General features: G+C 44.1%; 1 protein-coding gene across 3 annotated transcripts in view; it reads left to right on the top strand.

Moving 5' to 3' along the window:
* The window catches only part of LOC117601228 (uncharacterized), a 177464-nt gene that overhangs the window by 129840 nt on the left and 27329 nt on the right, over positions 1-20295 (top strand). For all 3 annotated transcript variants that reach the window (XM_076692824.1, XM_076692825.1, XM_034317748.2), the window contains exon 5: positions 19163-19328. In XM_076692824.1, coding sequence (XP_076548939.1) covers positions 19163-19283 — 121 coding nt within the window. In that variant the 3' untranslated portion in view covers positions 19284-19328. The remainder of the gene's footprint in view (positions 1-19162; positions 19329-20295) is intronic.

Below are 20295 nucleotides of genomic sequence, written 5' to 3' on the forward strand. Positions count from 1 at the left end.
TGTCATCAATACTAGCTGTCGCCTTCCTAAAAAGTTCGCGATAAAACCTGTCGTATTTGACAGAGAATTGTGTCGGTTCATTCGTACGTGACCCAAGTTTCCAACTCGTTGTTTCGAGGGAATTGAACCTGTCTTCTCTATCACCCTTAACATTTATTAATTCAGTAGAAAAACTTAATTATTTATCAAAGAACAAAACCTCGAAATTGTATGAGGAGTTATCAAAAGACGTTCTTGCTATGATTCCAGACAATTATTCTGAAATTAAAACTATCCGTGCAGGAAAATCACGTTACCTTCGTTAACGAAGTTTACAAAGATAACCAAGCCATTGTTTAATTGAAAACACTTGGCCCTTTGCCACGAATTAATTGAAGCAAATATTAAAAATTCATAAAGTGACATTTGCATTCACTCTTCTTTCTTGGAGTTGTAAAAGAGGAGAAAAAATGAAAGGTACGTGGAAATTGGTGGATGAATCTGCGTTAAAACGAGAGAAGGATACTTAGGATAATTCATTAACGTCCAGAAGTTGGCCGTGCCTTGGTCTAACAAGCGCGAACAACCCTATCGATCTTTCCGGCTGGTTACATAATATAACTCGGTTGCATATTTTAAACAAAACACACGGTACACCGAGTGAACCCTCTCGATCTCTTTCCACGGTATCGCAATTTAAATAAGAACGTTCGGGATGTAAATCTTCTTTCGAACGAGATAGCGAGCGGGATAGCTGGTTGAAGTAGAAGCCGCGGATACATGAGGGCAGAATTACACAAAAGTAGCAATAGAGGGAAACCTTTTATCGCGAGTACCCTGGAGAGGTCCAGGCGGATACTTTTCCATTCGTTTCACTTCCCCTCCCCTTTTTGCATGTATTCCCTCGGATCGTGGACGGAACCGGAGGAATCTTGTCGAAGAAGGACTTCATGAGATCGACCACGGTAGATTTATTTCAGCCGGTTCGTGCATCGTTCCTTCGGAGAACTACGCTCCGCGTTCGCGTTCCTCCTCCTCGAGGAAAAGTAAAGGGGCCTCGATATAGCGTATAGGAATTGGAAGGAGATCGACATCCATCACTCGGTTAACCGAGATAAGAGAAAGCTCGTCTAGATGAGCTATCGATGGAGCACGAGCCTCCACTTAGGAAAATACAATTGGATGGTTCAAATAAATTTTCCTCTTCCTTCTCGTCCACACCGTATTCCGCCGCTTGTTCAATCGATTCCTCTTCTTGCGGCATTTGTTTTCCCGCCCCGAGACGACCGATGATAGGCGGTATATTACAAGAATTCCGGAGCGTTTCGACGCTCGTCGTTTTGATAAAGAAGAATTATCGAAATCTGTCAGATGTTCGTGGGAAAATGAAAACGACAGCGTAGGAAATATAAATTATTTTGAGTAATAACTAAAGTTTCTCCGAATGTATTTCACCAGGAACCAGAAGGCATACGTTAGATGACATTCAGACCGTGTGTACTTACGATGACGCGTTTCCGCGTGGTAAACGGTGCATCAAGATCCAGGGTGGAAGCGAGCACGAAGGTTGCCAAGTAATTTCCACTGGTGGCCCAGATTTCGTGTGTCTCGTTTACCCGATGCTGCATCGATAACCGCGCGAGGGTAAGCAGCGGAGCGCACGCGAGAAACGTTGCCGAGGTATCTTGAACGGAATCGTCGATCTATCAAGTTTGAAGATAGTTCGGCGTGCAAACAAAGAAAACTTTCCAGGAACGGGCGAACGTTTACGTGGCCGGATAGCTCTGGGGAAATGATTTTGCATACAAATTACTGTCACGTTATTACGAAGGCAATAATATAGGCGGGAGGGTAGCCGCGCATCCAAAGTGTATTACCGCGTACACCATTTTGGTGGAAGTAAATTGAATCTCATCGGGCGTGCAGCTCCAACGCTCGAGCCACCGTTCGGATCCTTTAGACAAAGAAGGATGGCGGTTCTGACAATTTGCATATTTACAGCCGGCCGGGATAAAGAGAGGTACGACTTGGACCCGGTATTTTATTTGTTAGATACCGACATTACGACTACTGGCCCCGTCGTCTTCACCTTAAGCGTTCTTCACGATGACTTCCGGGACGTTTAATTCGACTGCACCGTTCCAGCGGAATTAAATCCCGGCATAATCTCCTTTTTAACGTAATAGGAACTTTTACTCCGGCTTCTTCTCCTCTTACATCGATTCTATCCGTCTCGACAAAGATTCCTTTTCCAGAGATCAAGATATTCCGATGCATTTCCTGGAAAATGAATTCTATTATCATATGTCACGTGCAGCTTTTCCTTTCCTTTTCTTTCTACTTAAAGAATTCGCCGGATCTTTTTTGCAATATCGTTGCATGAAAATCTTTATGAACTCTCCCCGTTGCGACATCGAGTCTATCACGTGTGAAATCACCTCTTAGAAGCTAGTGTATCAAGCATCATCCACAAAACGAGACAATAACAAACTTCTGTGACTCGTTCCCAGCTCGGAATCCACCAGGCGTAATCTAGCCGCTTCAGAAACTTAATCACAGAGGCGACAGCTCCCGAAATCCCGTCGCAACTCGTCCCGATTGTTAAACGGCCAATAAAGTCGCGCAATCTCTTCCAGGCTGACAGCGGCTAACAATGGGACGATCCCGTGGCTTGCCAGCCCCGTACCTCTCAAATAATGTATTTGATTTTGGTTTTCAAAGGACCAGCGTCGGTATACGCGTGCACTAACACCGCGGCAGGGTACACGCATGCGTGCGTTAACCCTCGAAACGTAAACGGGGCCACGTGTCTACTTTAAACAGAGCCGCGAAGGGTTCCTCCATGGCCGGAACCAGGCTCACCATCACCATCCTCGAGCACCGCGTTCGAATTCAAACTCGATGATCCCGAGCCGAGAGTGCGCTGAACCGTAAGGTATTGTCGTTCGGGGTTGGCCACCCCTCGTTGCCTTTCCTAAACCCCACAACCACCACCGTCGCTACCGGCATCCTACAATTACTACCACCGTAACAGTCACCGATCGTGGATTACCCTCTGTCCTTCATCCTCCCGTACTTCATTTATATCTGTTTCTCTGATTGCGAGGAACTGCAGATTATTTCGCACTGTTTTCGAACATCCCATTAAGAGACGACTCGTTGAGGGAGGAAAGATAAACGCTGATTCGTAGCTTCTTCCTCTTTTTACCCTTGAACAACCGAGTCTGAGTTTCGTATAAGTATTAGAAGAATGCAAAATATAAAATTCAATTAAAATTGGGGCTTTCTCCATAGTTCGCTGTTCGAGGGTTGGCAGTGTATACAGGGTGAGACATGTATTTTTTTGAAGATATTATTTTGTGAAATTTTAATTAGTACTGTGTTTATACTTATTACTAACATATTAGGAAACTGTGAAGAATGCACACATCCCCCTACTGTCTGATAATTCCTCGTTTCTACCTCTAGAGTCTCAAGGGTCCATTTAAATGTCTCACCTTGTATATCCTTCGTTTCCTCATTCTTCAGAGGGCTTTTCGTTTCAATGTAGACCGCCCGCGGAGCTTTGTTCTCCGTTTCCTCTGTGCCGAGGGGTTCATCAAGGTGGGCGACAATGAAACTCGTAAAACGGTGGCGCAACGAGGGGGCACTTTGTCTCCGGCGATTGTTTGTCGACCATGGACGAGAGATATTGTGATTGGTGACGGGGTATCGGAGCACGATCGTTGATCATCCAGATTTTTAATTCGCTATGATGGACGTTGGAACGCTTTTGCAGTTTACTGTCGAGTCTCGACCCTCGTGGCTTTGATGGAAAACGAGCGTGCGGGCGGGGGGCTTGTGTACGGCGGTACGTCGGAATAAAGAGGGAAACGGGAGCGGCGAGTGAATTTTCGTTGATTTTACGGCGAGTTATTAAAAACTGACTCGTTAGGGACGCGAACGCCGCTTCGATTTCCGATTAGTTTCTCTCTTTTGTACACGTATCCTTCGTTCCACCGCGTTCCATCGTTTTCTCCCCGTTTCTTTCTCTCTTTGCGCCGCTCGGATTTGGTTCACTGGCTTCTTTTCCGATGCGGATACCCCGCAGCGATCCGTACTCTGTTTCGCGTATCGGCTTCGAAAGGTACACAACAATAAAAATCCGAAAACGTTGTGCCAAAGTGATGCATCAAACCGTCATTCTATCGGAAACGTAGAGAGTTCTCGTGTGGACGAACGGGGTACCCGCGCAATTTCTTGCCCCAGTTGGCAAGTACCGCTTTGAATATTTTTCAGGGAAACAAACGTCGGTTTGCCCGACCGGCGGACAAACGGAATACGACAAATTTGTTAGAAAATCGGTCCGAGTGCCGAACCAAATGACTATTCGGTTAGAATCCTCTTTTATATCGGTCGCGAAAAAATACTTAACAATTTTCGAAGGGTGTGATATAATTAAACATCGTTGAACGGAATCAATTTACCAACAGTATTTTATTAAATAATTTTCAGAGTTTACATAATCGATATTTGATTGGTCAATTAAACTGAAAAACAATGAGTACGGTTTCCCTCGGTTTCTCAGTTGTCTGCTCAACGGAGATTTCATTCAGCAGCTTCCTTTTTGAACGTCAGACACCCCGCGGCGTTCTGTTTCACGTTTCCCGGTATCGGTCAGACCGAACAGTTGTCGAGATACATAACAATGAAAAGCTGGAAACGACACTGGATGACGTCGAATTGTCGTCATGCCGGAAAAGTAGCGGCTTCTCCTTCACGATCAAGGGACGTGTTTATCTCGCCACGTGGCTTCCTCTTCGGTGGCAAAGAATGATACAAATTGCACGTGTCTGTTTTTCTATAGATTCGTCTGACAGGTGATGGCAATACCCTTTTTCGAATCCGTTCGCTGAACTTTATTTATCCAACTCTTTTATTTGTAATCGAAGTTCAGAGTGATCGATATCACTGGAATGTAAGGATGGAAAATCGGGAAAGTTTAGCACGGAGAATCTCTAAATATCGTATATATAATCTACGGATGCATCTATATAGGGTGGTATTATAGATCGAGTAGGCATAGCATCGTCGGTCCATTATCATATAGCGAAGTTGGCAACCCTCCCACGTTGCTCGGCTGAATTGCAAGCTTGCCCTTCCAGCCGGCGTGGCAAGATATGACTTTCACTCCCACGTCCGCCGGTAGTAACGCACAAAAAGATGCTCTGAATAGAAACTTCGCGGCATTAGGGGACAATTGGGCTCTGTCGTCACGTTATTATTCCTGCCTGTGCCGCGGAGAGAGGAGAGAGGCCGGGCAACAGCACTCCAGAAATTGCGAAAATTTATGGACTCTATCGTGGGACACGGTGGAAAAGGGAGGAGAGAGAGGTAAGAGATAAAAGAGAGATTCCTCGAGATCGCCGAAGAAAGTTTTCTCTTTTCGAGAGACGTTTACGCTCGTTCTCTTTCAACGAATCGTTTCTTCTTTCTCGACTTTCTCGCAAGACGAACGGTCCTCGCCGAGAGAGCGACGTTTCACCTGAAAAGATCGTCCTCTCGTCTCTCTGTCTTCTCTTGCTCGATCTTCTTCGAATGGCATGCTGGTAATGGGATAGTGATCGAACGTGGATAATTTATGGGCTGCACTCTTTCTTTGTCACCAGTTTGTATTAAACACAGAACGTTGAAAAATGCGAATATTATCAAAGTACTTTTTAGATTTTGGGGTAATGGGGCCAGACAACCCCTTACACTTATGGTGATTAATATTTTATAGAAATTAAATTTATGTCTCGCTAGCCGAAAATAGGGAAACCATAGAACAATGAAGGATCATCCTCGCAACGTGTACATCTGTAAAATAAATGTACATACATAGGTGGAATCGTAGATGTACGCTTAGTGATAAATGTGTTTGACTAACCCAATGAGCTTCGCACACCTGGCGGACAAAGGCTGGTAAAATACGCGTAACGTAAATAGCGAAAGGAGGACAAGAAGTTTCGGGGCTTAAAACTAGCTGGCCGAGGGCGAGTTTCAAGTTTTAATGCTGTACAAATACACGTATACATCTGATATCGAGGGTTGGGCTCGGCGGTGCATCGAATTCTCAAGGGTTTTCCGCTGCCACGCCGTCGACAACTTAGCTGTTCGAGACTCTTGCGCGCGTTTCCGTTTCTCTTCGAACACCAGCTGCATTATTGTTACTCGCCTTTCGAACAAGTTTTTCCCTCTGTTAACGGAGGCCAAGCAAAGCGGCTTATAAACGGAGCTTGATATTCGCATTACTACCGGCAGTCGTGCGATTCGAATGATTCTCGATAAGTACCAGCGAACTACTTACGGAATATTAAACGTGAAAACTCTGTCGACAATTGATAATGGAAAAGATGGGAAACAGCTTCTACGAATGGACGGTCAATAGTCGCTCGACTGGAAGTATTCGATATCGATGCTGCTGTGAAAAATAATTTTTATGATCCTACCAGAGTGCTTTGTAACGAGTAATTCGAAGAATAACAATTAGTTTTGAAGTTTTGAAAATCAATTACGCCGGTGATTAAGCAAATTAAGCCACAAATTATACAGTAGCTGCTGTATAAAATCTTTCCCGAAGCGGGAAACGTAGAGATCGAGAAGGTTACGAAATGTTCGAGTATAATGTAAAACACTTTTGATGGAAAGTTTTTAAAGATACTCGGTACACCCCCTCCCATTCGACATAAATTTCGTTGTAGCACACAAATATTTCACGTGACGCTCCCCATTTAAAGTTAGTTCAAGAAACTGCTTAGCATCTACTTATTCACTAGATTTTTCAACATGAACATCGTACTCGTAGCTATCCAGCCGGTCCATGCTTCCCGGACAGACGTATAGATCGCGAGTCATAAATATAAGAAGGCAGAGGCCGTATTTAATGCGGTGCCCACATCTCGAACTTACAACGGTCGATCTTGTGTTAGAAACGTTGCAAGAAAGACGTCTAGTAGGTTCATTGAGACTGACGAGAACGTAGCGTTCAATCTTGCGTCTCTTCAATCATTCCGGCCACTGAAAAATGATATACTTCAAAGTAGCGTTAATGACTTCATTTTAAAAGCCGTGTAGAGATGTTACTCTGAAACTACTGTCATTTCTGATTAGCACTTTGACAGTCGTATAATTCATCGAATCTATGAGTTCCTTTTTACATTTAACAGAAGATTATTGATATATTCATATTTGAGTATATCAAAGTTGACACGAAGTGTTTCTATTTCTCGTCGCGAAATTATAGCAAATTGCGGTTCAGAACAAGCGAGCAATAATAGATCTCGTCCGGTTCAAATGGAATAATAGAGTCAGCTTGATCAGCTATTCAAAGTAGCTGGCAAGAAAATCGGAGATCGCGTTGCCTCGTCAAAATTTCATCGATGTTACCGTGAAAGATGCACAGGATGTGTTCAACAAACGCTGCGAGACAAAGGCGCGAGTGTTTCAAACTATACAACATACATTTTGACAAGTTTCAGTTTCGCTTCGCAAGCAGCCGGAAATTGAACGTACGTATACGTACACACGCTCCTCAGGAATCTCGTTTAATGAAATGTCAATATCCGTGACCGAGGCTTTGGTCTTGTAGACCGGCTGTGTTTCCTGTTCCAGGGCGAGCGGGATTCCGCGACGGGGGTAGTTTTAACCCGTGCTTTGAAGGCAAACCGTGACGTCAGTACGGATTTGTAGGAGAACAGATACGCTTCGACGATACGTCCATCGTTGCGACAATATTTTACGAACCCCTTCTGGATTAAATATTTCAAATTCCAATTGTAAACAACGTTAGCCTCTTCTCATCTTACCCTCGATTTTCAGGGTAAAATTATTGAAGCAACTAGGGGTAGATTCGAGTCCCAAACCTTTGTAACGTAGGTCTAGGTCACGATTGAACCATCCAGCATCATATGACATAGAGATTCAATTTGACGAATTATTGCCAGACCGAAATCTGTAGGGATAATTTGGGTTAGTATCAGACGGAAATGGTGGAGCTTTGATCGCCTCACGTAATTTTCCACCCTAGAATTTTTATTAGCGCCACAGGGAATCTTTCGCCCTCGAATTTCGCGTCGCAAGGAGACAGGAGATAAAGAAGCAGAGACGGAGAGAAAGAATGCTAAAGAAATTTGTCTCCCTTTTCTTTCCCCTTCGAGAAGTTTACGTCGATAATGATTCTGTAGCTGAGCGAGATTGCCGCCCGTTGACAAATAATACTGATCCGTTAGCTGCCTTTTGATGGAGGATCAAAATAGTCATCAGCTGGCTATTTTGTACTTTATTTTCAAGATGACAGAGAGAAGAGTTGAAAGAAAATTGTCGATTAAATGGGAAACACTGGCGTGTTCTAAATGTTTTATCGAAAGATCGCTTCTCGGCGATAGGTCATTGTCGAAATGAATTAAACCAAGCGTTTTCCGGCTGTATATCGGAAATTTAATGGGTCACCGGTATCCGCGACCTAATTGCATCGATCCGGACGATTAAGCAACGGAAAAACGTGATTTCACGGTAATTGAGGGTAGCCGGGGCCACGGACTTCGGCAAATCCATTGTGCGCACCTTATTTTTCGGTTATTGCGCATTAATGATGCAGCATGCTAATTCGAGCGAGCGCGATGACGTTGTTTGGAACACAAACGCGCCTCGGCCGCCGAATTTATCGGAACGATACGCTCGTAAATGTCCGCGCGATGGAAAATCGAACACACCTGCAGACGCTGAAGCGTTCCGAATTAAAAATTATCCCCCGTTTTCGGGCTTCATCGATGATCGGAAAAGCATCGTCTCCAAATCAGAACAATAATCAATTAAAATCGATTACAATCGACAGTCGATAAACGGATGCTTATCTCTAACTACGTCTCCTTTTAACGATCATCCAGAATGCTCAGGCAACAGGGTCGAGGTAAGACGAGAGAGTGCGAAAAGGAAGTCGTCAGTAGGGTTGCAAGGAAGGGGATGAGAAAGAAACGAGCCGTCTGACTTGTGATCTAGTCGGTGCCCTTGAGGCTTCCACTCGTCCTCCTTCGTCTCTTCTCGTGATTCCTACATCCGTTCGATTCTCCCGCACATCCCCGGGGGCTGTGTAACACGTGCATGGCACGGGAACGCTGTCTAAAGGGAAGGGGATTCGAACAGGCGGGGGTTGCGAGTCGTGGGGTTAAGGGTGGTAGGGAGCCGCGCAAGAGTAACTGCTAGTAACAATGTTTTCTCACCCTTTTGCGTTTTAGCGGCAGAGAGAGGAGTTAGGAGGGGTGAGAGCGGAGCACGCCACCCTCACGGTTCTTGCCCCGAACACCCACGGGTAGCGCCACCCTGCACGAAGCGGAGCTCGGTTATACACCCTCCGCAATCAATTTCGTCAATACCGCTTGTTGCGGAGGGGTGGCTGTGCTGTCTCGCCCGCGGCTGCCTTTTGCCCCCTCTCTCTACACCCGCCACTTTATCCCCTGTTCTCCACGAGGGTCTGTTGATAGATTTTTACGTTCGAACCACGGCGACCGTAAAGTCACCGAGCTCTTTTGTTTCCCCCGTTGCTCGCAGGCGTTCGTCTTACCCGGTTACCTACCATCCTTGATCCACCAGGGATGAACGGGCTGTCGTTCTTGATCGACGTTCTCTTTCGATTCGACCGAATTTTTCTGGTTGCCTTGTTACGGGCTGCCGATCATCCCGATGCTTTGTAAAACAATTTTTGTTTTATCTTCATTTCGTTGATATTGATTTCTACACAGTTTTATTAACGTTGATTGTTATTGAGGGTAAGTGGTTTTACGAATTTAATTTCTGAAATGGCAAATTGATGGCCTACTGCTGTTGGACGTCATAGGTATTAAAAAATAAATGTTTTAACTCTATTCCTTTAAAACTTATTCAGGTTTCGCTGTTCAAGGGATAATAGTGATACCATTAAACATTACTTTCCTTCATCCCTTTTCAATTATTCAATTATTTGAAATTCAAAGCATCGGTCACCGGTGAATTCGGCAGCATATCACACTAAATATAGTTTATTTTCACTGGGAGAATCAACCGGTTGATAAGCGAAATCATATAAAGCTATCATATACACAATAATTAATTAACGTTTACGAATCTAGTTTAATCAAAAAGGAAATTCGGAATATCACTAAAATTGTTTCAATAATTTGACATAGTAAATTAAATACTCATATCCGTTGATAATTGAAATTATAGCGTGCCGCGTTAGATATAGTTATTTTCACAGTGATAATCAATCCGCGGAAGAGGAAAATAAATGAACGAACGAAAACGAATGATTTCCTCGACGATACGTTTGGCCGACCGGTGATCAGTTAGGATAATTTAGCCTTCTATTAAGCGTGGCTGGTTTCACAAATATTGTTCCAAAGTTTTCGGTACGGGGTTAATCTTACAGGCTCCTCTAACGACCAAAGATCTTGAGATATAACGGTTTTCAGTGAAATAACAAGCCTCCGGGCATTCGTGACCCCATCGTTCTACCACGTATTTCGTTCTTTCTCTTCCCCATATAATTGGAGTTCATGATTCTGTGTAAATATCGCGTAACCAAGCAAACAATGGTTCCGCGAGGCGTAGGCTATACAAACAAAATAAGAATGTCTATCGGGTGGAGCAGTAGCATGATGGTAAATCGAAACATCATATTAAGTTTCCCGATAACTAAGCCACTATATTTTCCTAAGAAATTATAAATTTAACAAAAATAGCAAAAAGTTTCTCCTTAATCATCGATTGTCTTCTTACAGCCAATAAGTTTACCAGGATCGTCTGGAATATTAGATACGACCGAAGGGAACGTGCTTGAAAAATCTGCCAGCAAAATAGGTAGAAGAGGGCTAACAATATACCCAGAGTATTAAGTACTTCCGCAAAGGTTCAGGAATCACAATATCCATGGCTTAAGCCCGTTTCTCGAACGCCACTTCTGTCGGTGGATCCTTTCTCCGCTACCTCCCACGCCCTGACTTCGATATAAATATCGATTACCTCGGTTATCCGGATAATCCTTACAGATTGAAATTACCATTCGTATCCTGATCCCCGCTACGCTTTACCAGACGCGCGGCACATCCATCGTTTTTCCATCCTGCGTCTTGTTTTTGCCCATTGTTTTATTGCAAGCTTCGTACTGGTTCCGCTTTTTGCTTATCGAACTAGCTGACCGTAAGTTTATCACCCGTGATAAATTTCACATTTCCCTGTAACTAGAAAATCTGAGAACGATCGTAGATATGATAGGTCCATCGAGAAGCTTTGTGCGGGATTCTGTTTACGGTCGAACGCAAGAACAACCGGAAACTGATCGATGCCGATGATCCGCTTGTGATTTCAAAGCGGATCCATTCGCTTCTGTTGCCTGCATAATTAAACCTTCGTGTTGGACGCGCGTTTATTGTCGATTTACAACCGACTGTGCAACGTTTTTGTTCGAATGCAAGGTAAAATAAATATTTGAACTCGTTCGGGAATCGGGTTCACGGTTACGTTCTGGTTTCTATTTATCGTATCGCGTTCGATGCACTTTTGTTCCTGAATTTTGCACGTTGGACAGTGTAAGATTATTCTAGCGAGAAAACTAGGCTTTACAATACACTCTGAATACTCATTGATTGTTAATTAATTTTTTAAGAATTCATATTCGATAATTATCCCTGGAACTAATGCTATAAATATTCTCTGAAACTCGTTTTCTATAATAGACCCGTAAAACCTCATTTTCCCAGCTTTATACGAGATTTAGTGTTTTTGTTTCACCTAGTCGTTTGGCACGAAATACGTCCTTTATGAGCAGGCGTAGAATATTGACGTGTACGAGGCTCGTACTTTTTGCACATTGAGAAAAAAAAATCAAGTAAAGGCTGGTGAATAGTCTCATTAAAGGAAAACGCTACCGGGAAACTCTTTCCGAGGGACGAGCTCGGGACAGAGCCTATTTACCGGCTTATTTTTAGAAAAGCCGTGCTCGGTGCCGGCCAACCCAGGCAAAAGCCTCTAAACTCAGTTTAATGCTTGATAAGTCAAACGAAAAGCGGCAATTTTCATCGGTACCATTATATGGAAGTGCTTTTCACCAGTCAATCGAGAAATTGCTTTATTCATTTACACACGGCTACCTCTTCAACTCCATGCGCTAGACATTTCTAGTTCATTCGAATAATCACATAGTGAAACAATTATAGCGAGAGTTGAAAGGAAGAATTCTAATTATTCGAACGTTGAAATCGTAGAAGATAGATCGATAATGAAAGCGTTAGATAATTCTTTTATCTTTGGTCGATCGGATAATGAAGGGTGCTCAAGCAAGATACCCAAAAATGGAGGCGTTTCTCGAGCAGCTCGTCAAGCTCTACAATTTTACTCGTGACTCATCGAAAAAGGAACCTTCCCGTTTCTGATCCTCTGCCCTCGAGACCCTAAAAACCTCGTTCGATTCCAATAATCACGCGTTCAACGAATCCCCTTCTGTTCAAAGCCGTGTTTCACCCTCTTTACACTGAGACCCAACATATTTTCCTAGCATCAGTTTTGTTTATTTGCCAGAAAGACGCATAAGAAATAGGATAATTTTATACCCTTAAAGTCTTTAACGTAAATTTTAGAACGCAGCCCTATAAGGGTTAAGATGATCAAAGTTAGTGGTCCATTCCGTATATCACCGAGGAGGCAGTCGAAATAAAATGATAACGTTTTACATAATTCTCTTCCAGAAAGTTGCCGAGCATAAAGGAAGAGCCTTCTTCTTCCTGCCTATCTCAGGATGTCCCGTATCCGACTGGAAATCTTCGTTTTGCCTTTAGTCGGTACGATGTCGAGCTCGCTGGAACGTAAAAGAATTCGGTTCATTCGATAGCACGCATGGGCGGGCCCCGCTTTTATTCGTTTTACGAGGTTTGCGTGCGTCGTCCGGGAAAACCGAGAGGTCGTCGCGGCTTTTTTCCACGAGGCGAGGAATAAAAATGCCAGACACGTACGTAGACGATCGCCAGGGACAGCATGGATTCGTTTGTCGCGACGATTGATCGCGGTCAAACGTTCTCTCCCTTGCTCTGTCTACCGTCTCTTTTCTCTTCTGTTCATTACCTAATTGCCGGCCGTAAGTAATTATCGACCAATGGAGAAGACGAGTTGTTCAACCGGTGATGATTTCGATCGAGCAACGACTCGCGAACGGACACTAGCGACCCGTGATAGCCGCGGGTAATACGTATTACGATACCGCCACTGTTTGTGCACACCGTGTACGAGCAAACAGACTATCAATCCGTGTACCTCCGATTGCCATTTATGAAATTAAATTTCATAGCCGGTGATCAGCTGTCGGTGCCCACCTCCCGCCCCGTTTGGCTTTTTCAGCCAATCCCCCCGCTAGATAGCAAGAATTGACGTAAAGGGTTGCGTTTATTAGGCCTTTAATTTACGAGGTAACCGAGTACCTCGAGTACCCGAGATTCAATTTAAATGGATGATTTCTAACGCAAAATAAACGATTGCTATACGATACACATCCAATTGCAACTCTGAAAAAGGCAATTTGCAAATTAGAAATTTCTTTCGATCTTCCATTATCCGCACGTTAAATTTCAGTGCAAATATTTGATGGGGGCACGTTCGAACGTGAAAAATGAAAATCCATCGATCACGATTCGGCTAGCGAAAGAATGCGAGCAAATAGTTCGACGGGATTGTTTGCATGTAACCGCTTACTACCAAACACGACCGCGCTGGTTACCAACGATAGCCATTTATGAAATTAAATTTGATGGTCTGCGGTCGGTTGACTGCCATCAATATATTCGAGCCGACGTTGAATTTCACGGAATAACACCGATCGTTTCAGTTATATCAGTTGGAATCAAAGGTCGTAGGGCGCGGGAATTATTTGTTCATTTAGAGGCCCTTCGTGATCGAACATTGCAAACAGTAATTGTAGATCGAAACGACAAAGAATCGTCCCTTATTTTTGAAATTAATCTCCAGCAAGTAGTACGAACAAACGATAGCTTCGTCTATCTTACAACTCGACTCACTGTCAGAAGGGGAGAAAAAGAGGCTTGGTAAAGTTGTCGATTGTCTCACGTTCGATTAGACGGCAACAACACGTAAGGGTGAATCCCCATGGCACCGATACTTTTCAGGCATCAAGGAGGAGTACACAGATGCGTACGCGGCGCGTAATTAAATAAAAAGTCCATCAGTTATAGTGGTGTTCCGAAACTGTTGTCGAGCGTCGACAGGATCAAGGACTCACGGGAATATATAGATGGACGAGCCACAGTGTTGCGTATCGATCCTCGATTACGTCCACCCGTGGACGAAACTTTCGGTCGAATTAAAAGCGCTCATAAATAAATGATCGCAACCGTGTCGGTGAAAAATGTACGCGAACGAATGCTCTTGTTGATTTTTTGAAAACGTTTCCCTCTTGGAAAAAAAGTTCGGTGAAAAAAAAAAAAACGGGAAGAGGAAAATTGAAACACAACACCCATGATAACGATAAAGACACCGAAATAGTGGTTACTGATGGAAATACGATTGGACACCTGTCAATTCCAGTATCCATTATTTTTTCCAACGAAAAAAAAAGAAGAAAAAAACGTTACACGTACAAATCTGTTGAGTGAAACGTGCCTGTTTACGGCGTGTCCGACAATCTCGTCCAGCAAAGCTCTAAAATGTGCTTTTCGGATCGTTTTCGTGCCGATTAACAACCCCGATTCTTTTTTTTTTTTCGACACTTACAAATTGTTCGACCCCAATTGTCAACGTTTTTCGTTTAGAACTCCGTGAATTACAAGCAGTCGTGATGCAAATGGTCTTGCTACCACAATTCTGGTTGGAAAATGTTTAAGGGTTTTAAGAGGATTTATAGAAAAATATGAACGTAGAGTTTCAAACGTTAGTTCTCAAACAGTAAATAGACGTCGAGCAAGAAGATCGAGAAAAATAAGCGAAAAAAAGAATGGACGTTTGGGTAAATCGACGTGGATGGCACCGCTCGCTTTTCCTCGAGAAATCTCTCGCATCTCCCGTTTGGCTTCACCCTAATCGACCTCGAGGCCCTCCGGAATTCGGTCCAATCCATTTCTGCCGGTAGTTTTCTTTAGCGCACCTGATCCCACGGATCACCCTCGGCTCGCTTGGCGGACGATCATTATTTAAATGCCAACGGAATCATTGTTTAAGGATTCAGATCGACGCACTTAATTCACGTCTCGAAGCAAATTATACAAACATAAGAGAAGCGAGGTGGTGGCATTAGTTTGCGATTAGCTTGATTGAAGAGTAGCTACGCTATCGACGTCGGCGACAATGCTAGGCTGAAAGTTCTAGCGGGCAATGTCGGCAAATTGGTGAAAGGGTTGGCTTGAAACTGAAATTGAGAGGGGTTGGACGTCGCCGGTACCCAACATCAGAAGGGCAGAGACGGGATACGACGCTTCTGGGCTGTCGTGAACCCTGGATGGAGCCACCGGTGTACTTGGCAGAGAGTGCTTTTCATCTCCGTAAATGGACCGGCGGTAAAGCAATTTTGGTACATTACCTATACCTGCTTTAGCCATCCCCTCCCCTCCCTCTGCTGCCTTTTCTGACAGACTTCCAGCCTCTCCCTTCGTCTTTCATCTTGCATCATCCGACTCTCGATCGCGGGGAACATTTGATTTCGATGGGAAACGTCGTAAAGGCATTAGAGGGGAGACGCGCGACCATCCCTTAGAAACAAAGAAGCGATTTCAATGTTTGAAATCCTTGATGTAATCGTGGCATTCTTGGGGAATGATACTTCCAACTTTTTCCTTTTTCTTTTTGCTAAAGAATCGATTAATAAACGATTTCCTATGATTCTAAGGATCTTGCTAAAATATCTTAGAATAGTAGAGCAATTCGCTTGATCTTTCGCTGCACATTTCACACACGTTTTACGTTTGCTAGCACCAGGTGCGCTCTTAGAATTGAAGTATACTCTTTGTTCGAATCGTAACTCGATTTCCCCCGCATTACCCCAAGGATTTTACGTAACGAGGCAACTTCAGGTAGAGAACAATTTCTCCCTCTATTCCCAAGGTGAATCAACCGCGTGGGTTAATTCACGCCGAAAGTTCTATAAATTCATTCGCGTGTACACAATACTCGGAAGAAGATCGACTTTCCTAAGGGCTCGATTTCAAGCTTAACGAGCTCGCAAACGTATCGATGGAGTAGCTGCACAGTCGATTCCCTAATTTCTCTGGTATCCAATTCAAAAGTCTGGTTCGCGATCGAATCGCTGCTTAAACGTCGACGACCCGTAAAATCGTGCGATCCACGTTGACCCAGTTCGCCAGGATACCGCGTTAGATTTACCGCAGCGTACAAGAAGGAACAGGAACACATAGAGTGCGAGAGAGGAAGAGAGGTAGAGAAAATTTGGCTCGTAGCTGGAACGTATCAACGTTTAATCCAACGTGATTGCATTCGGTCGGTGCGACGATTTTACGAGCGCTCTCGAAAACGTACGTCCGGGCAAACACATTTTCCTTTTCGCGAATTTTTGCCCCGCAATTACGGCCGGGACGAGCAAACGTTCGTGAACGCGACAAACGAAAACTCGCGCCTCTCTTCGTTTGCCATCCTTTTCAACGAACATTCCCTGTGTCGGCTGGTTCAACCGTGCAACCAGTTTCGGCCAACGGGTCGGCTAATTTCTGTCCGTCGGGAAAAGAAATCCGGAAAACCTGCTTACCGGATACCGAATTCCGTGGAAGCTAACGAATTAACGAAGGGAAAACGAGACTTGTTTGTCAGTCTGGTATAATCAGTTATTTTACGTGCTGCTCAGACGATGTTATTTTATATTCCGTCTCTGTCATGAAATATTAATATACAGCGGCAGATAATTAAAAACTCGAAAAAATTTTAGGTAGCATTAATATTTTATTGACACGTTCAAATGAAAAATTACAACTCTTACATGAATTAAGATTTACTTATGAAATAGTTATGGCCATTGCAAATGACGTACGAAATTCCTTCGCCTACAAACTAAATCTAGTTTCAGTCCGTATAGTATCGCTATAGTTATTGCCAGACAGCAGGCTAGCTTATCACCGCGTGATACAAAGGGCCGTTTATCACATGGCGAAATTGTTACGTCGACGGACAGCAATTCGCGTCAAGTCGAAGATAGACACGGCCAGACAGAGGGAATGGATTCTCCTCTGCACACTTTGCGGCCTCGAAGAAGGGGACCGACGCTTTTGTCGCGTTGCACAGACGCGTGGAAAAGATGGGGGTGAGTTTTGCGACGGCATTGTCGTTGATTCGCGTTGTCCCTTCTCGTCTACCGTTGCCATTCCGATAACAAACGTCACGGTTTGAGGGGTCTCGCTTTTCCAGTTGGTGGCCAGGCTCTTTAAAGAGTAATTACACCTACACTTGCCGTATACCGCCTCTCGTAATATTCTTCATCGTTGTTTTTTTTTCAGGTGAGCTATTTTCATCGTTCGCTCTTTAATGTCCCCCCCCCCTTTTTCCTGTTCTCTATTTCTTTCCGTGTTTTTTATATTTTCGTAGAAAGTACAATTTCTGAATTGTTGTGCCGCGACCATGGAACAATGAGCCCACGGGTGAACGTGGCGCACGGTTCATATCCAGCCTCTTTGTTTTCCCCAAAAGAAGAGATTTGTTGCTTTTGTCGTGACGCGCGCAGACGCGCGGAAAAAAGAAGGGACCGGCTCACGCTACTGGCCACCATTGTTGCGTTGTTCCGCATCGTTCCTCTGATAACGAAAATCCTGTCGCCGGTGACGCTTCCTCCGAGGATCTCCCTCCGGTATCGTTTCCATGGACGAAAATTCAAGTTACCCCGGGGAACGTTCCAACTTCGAAACGCTACCAGTACGATTATTATAATTACAATCCGCTAATACGAGCAGATGTAGTTCGCTGAACCTGCTCGAACGTAAATTAATGCAGCCGACACGGATTGACGCGATTAGAGTCGATTTGAATGGCTCGTTGAACAGGAATTCGCATTATGGTTTACTCTAATTGGAGAAGTAAAAGCGTTAGATATTGGTAGATATTTTGATAATTATGCTGGCACTGTAAATGTATAAATATTCTAGTAGATAGTTTTGGGAAATATACAAAAGTTAAAGGTAATAACAGGCGAGCATCTATAATCCAAAATCACGGAAACAATAATTTCCTGGAGCAGTGGTTCAGACAATGATGGTGTTGATTAGTCGCTCCCTGTCGGCACTTTGCAGGGGTGCGAATTTCATCTCAGGGCGACTTAACTTGTCCGTCTCCGTTTTAAGGGTTCGCGGCGTCGTTGTTTCGTAACTTCAAGTGGCCGTGAAGGAGTTCCGCTTACACGAAATGCGGTTCCATCCATCGGCCTCGAGGGATCGGTCCTTTCTTCGAGATGGCTAAACCCCTCCGACCGGATGGCCATGACTTCGCACCCTTCCGAGGGGTTCTCGGAAATATCCCCGGCTGCGTGTTACGCGTTCTTCTCGCGTCTTCGCGAGGGTCGAATCTTTTCTTCGGCTCCTGGCGAGTCCGAATTGACATTACCTCGTGAAGATCACGTTTTATTGTCGCTTTGAATCGATGCCATACGCATCCTTCCACCTATCAAAGTTGGAGAGTGGATTTCGGGAATTCCTCTTCCCGAATCAAAGCCTACAAAAAATAAGGGTGATAAATGCGATAGATTAAAATTTATCTATTTTAAAAAATAGAAACCTTTGAAATTGGTACACTTTCAATTATAGGAAGATGTTAAGATCCCTAATAATCTTCACAGCACTTGACGAAACTTTCCTGTCAATATCATTCAATTTACCCACTTTTAGCGTCGACATTCACCCTCTGTCGACATTGGGAGAAGGGTAATATAAGATAATAGAGAGAATAAAGTCAGTTTCATTGCTTGCCGCGTCGATCTGATAGCGTACGTTCTCCAGGAACGTCGAGTGGCTCGAAATCGGACGGGTTTAAATTCCCTGCGCGGCCTACGAGAGAATTTAAGGCGTCGTCCATTGTTCCTGCAGTCTGAATTTACAGGGGTTGTAAACCGCTTTGAGCTACGACACGTTGCAACGCCACCACCGTCGCCATCATCCCTATCACCAGCCACCGTTTAATTAATACGTTCTGTATTTTATAGGAGATCGAGAGACGAGGGTACGAGATTACGCGATCGCGGCATGAGAGGCTGTCTTTCGATCCTGCTCGAGGACCGACACAAGTGCTGGGACCAACCCTTAGTGACACCTGTAAAGGGATGAAGCAGCCACTCGACGAGTCCAGACGTATTCTTCTTATCACGCAAGGTATTGAAAAATATACGATTTACAATTTCAGACGTAGTTTTGCATTTAAATTATAAATTGGCAATATTGCGAATATGCAAGGGGTTAATAATCGATTAGATGGCGAATTAAACGCAGATTTAAGATCCCCAAGAACGATCAACGACACGATAATCGGTCACGCAACCGGAGATCACAATAGCCTCGGGTGGCGAGAATAAATGAACTGGCTGTGATACGAGAAGGGTGAAAGGAGGCGAGATAGGAAAAGCGACGCGTACTACCCTCCAGTCAAAAGGGTTTATGGCGCGGACAGAAATCCCACAGACAATGGCTGAATTAATTCCTTAAGGTCTAATCGGCCTGTAATGATCCTGATCTTAGTCGCTCGGTCCGGATGGGAATTAGCTCAAGTATTCGAGGTCGTCCAGATTACTGCCGTTCGTCACGTAATTAACGACGTTTTGGTCGATGATTTAAGGGTTTCGATCCGAACTAATCGACCCTTGGTCCGCGACCTCCCTTTGTCGTCTACGAGACAGGGGATGAAGATCATTTTGGGGACAACTGCCTGAGGATTCGAGCGAATTCCAATAAAAAACGAAATCCTATTGGGAATGTACCAAGATATCTAGCGGTCGAGCTTAATTAGCAGTATAATCTCTAATCTGAAATGAATTAAATGGGGTTAGGATAAAACACAATCATGACAAAGTGCTAAGCTTCGAAGGGATGACTCAAACTTTCAATTCCATTTCAAAGTCTCACTTGCTCGAGTATTCCATCAATTACATTAGCAACGGCTATAAATGCGCGTACATACGATTGATATTGCGATCGAACTTAATCTCGCACACGTGTCTTACGAATTTATCAGTCATAAGCTCCTTATCCATACCTCTTGGCTAAGAATGCTTGAGCCTCGAACGGTAATCGTTTTACACGACCCTCAATCGTCTGACAAAGTGGTCACCCGGTCAGTTTCTAG

The sequence above is a fragment of the Osmia lignaria genome, chromosome 16 (assembly GCF_051020975.1).
Source record: "Osmia lignaria lignaria isolate PbOS001 chromosome 16, iyOsmLign1, whole genome shotgun sequence".
NCBI lineage: Eukaryota > Metazoa > Arthropoda > Insecta > Hymenoptera > Megachilidae > Osmia > Osmia lignaria.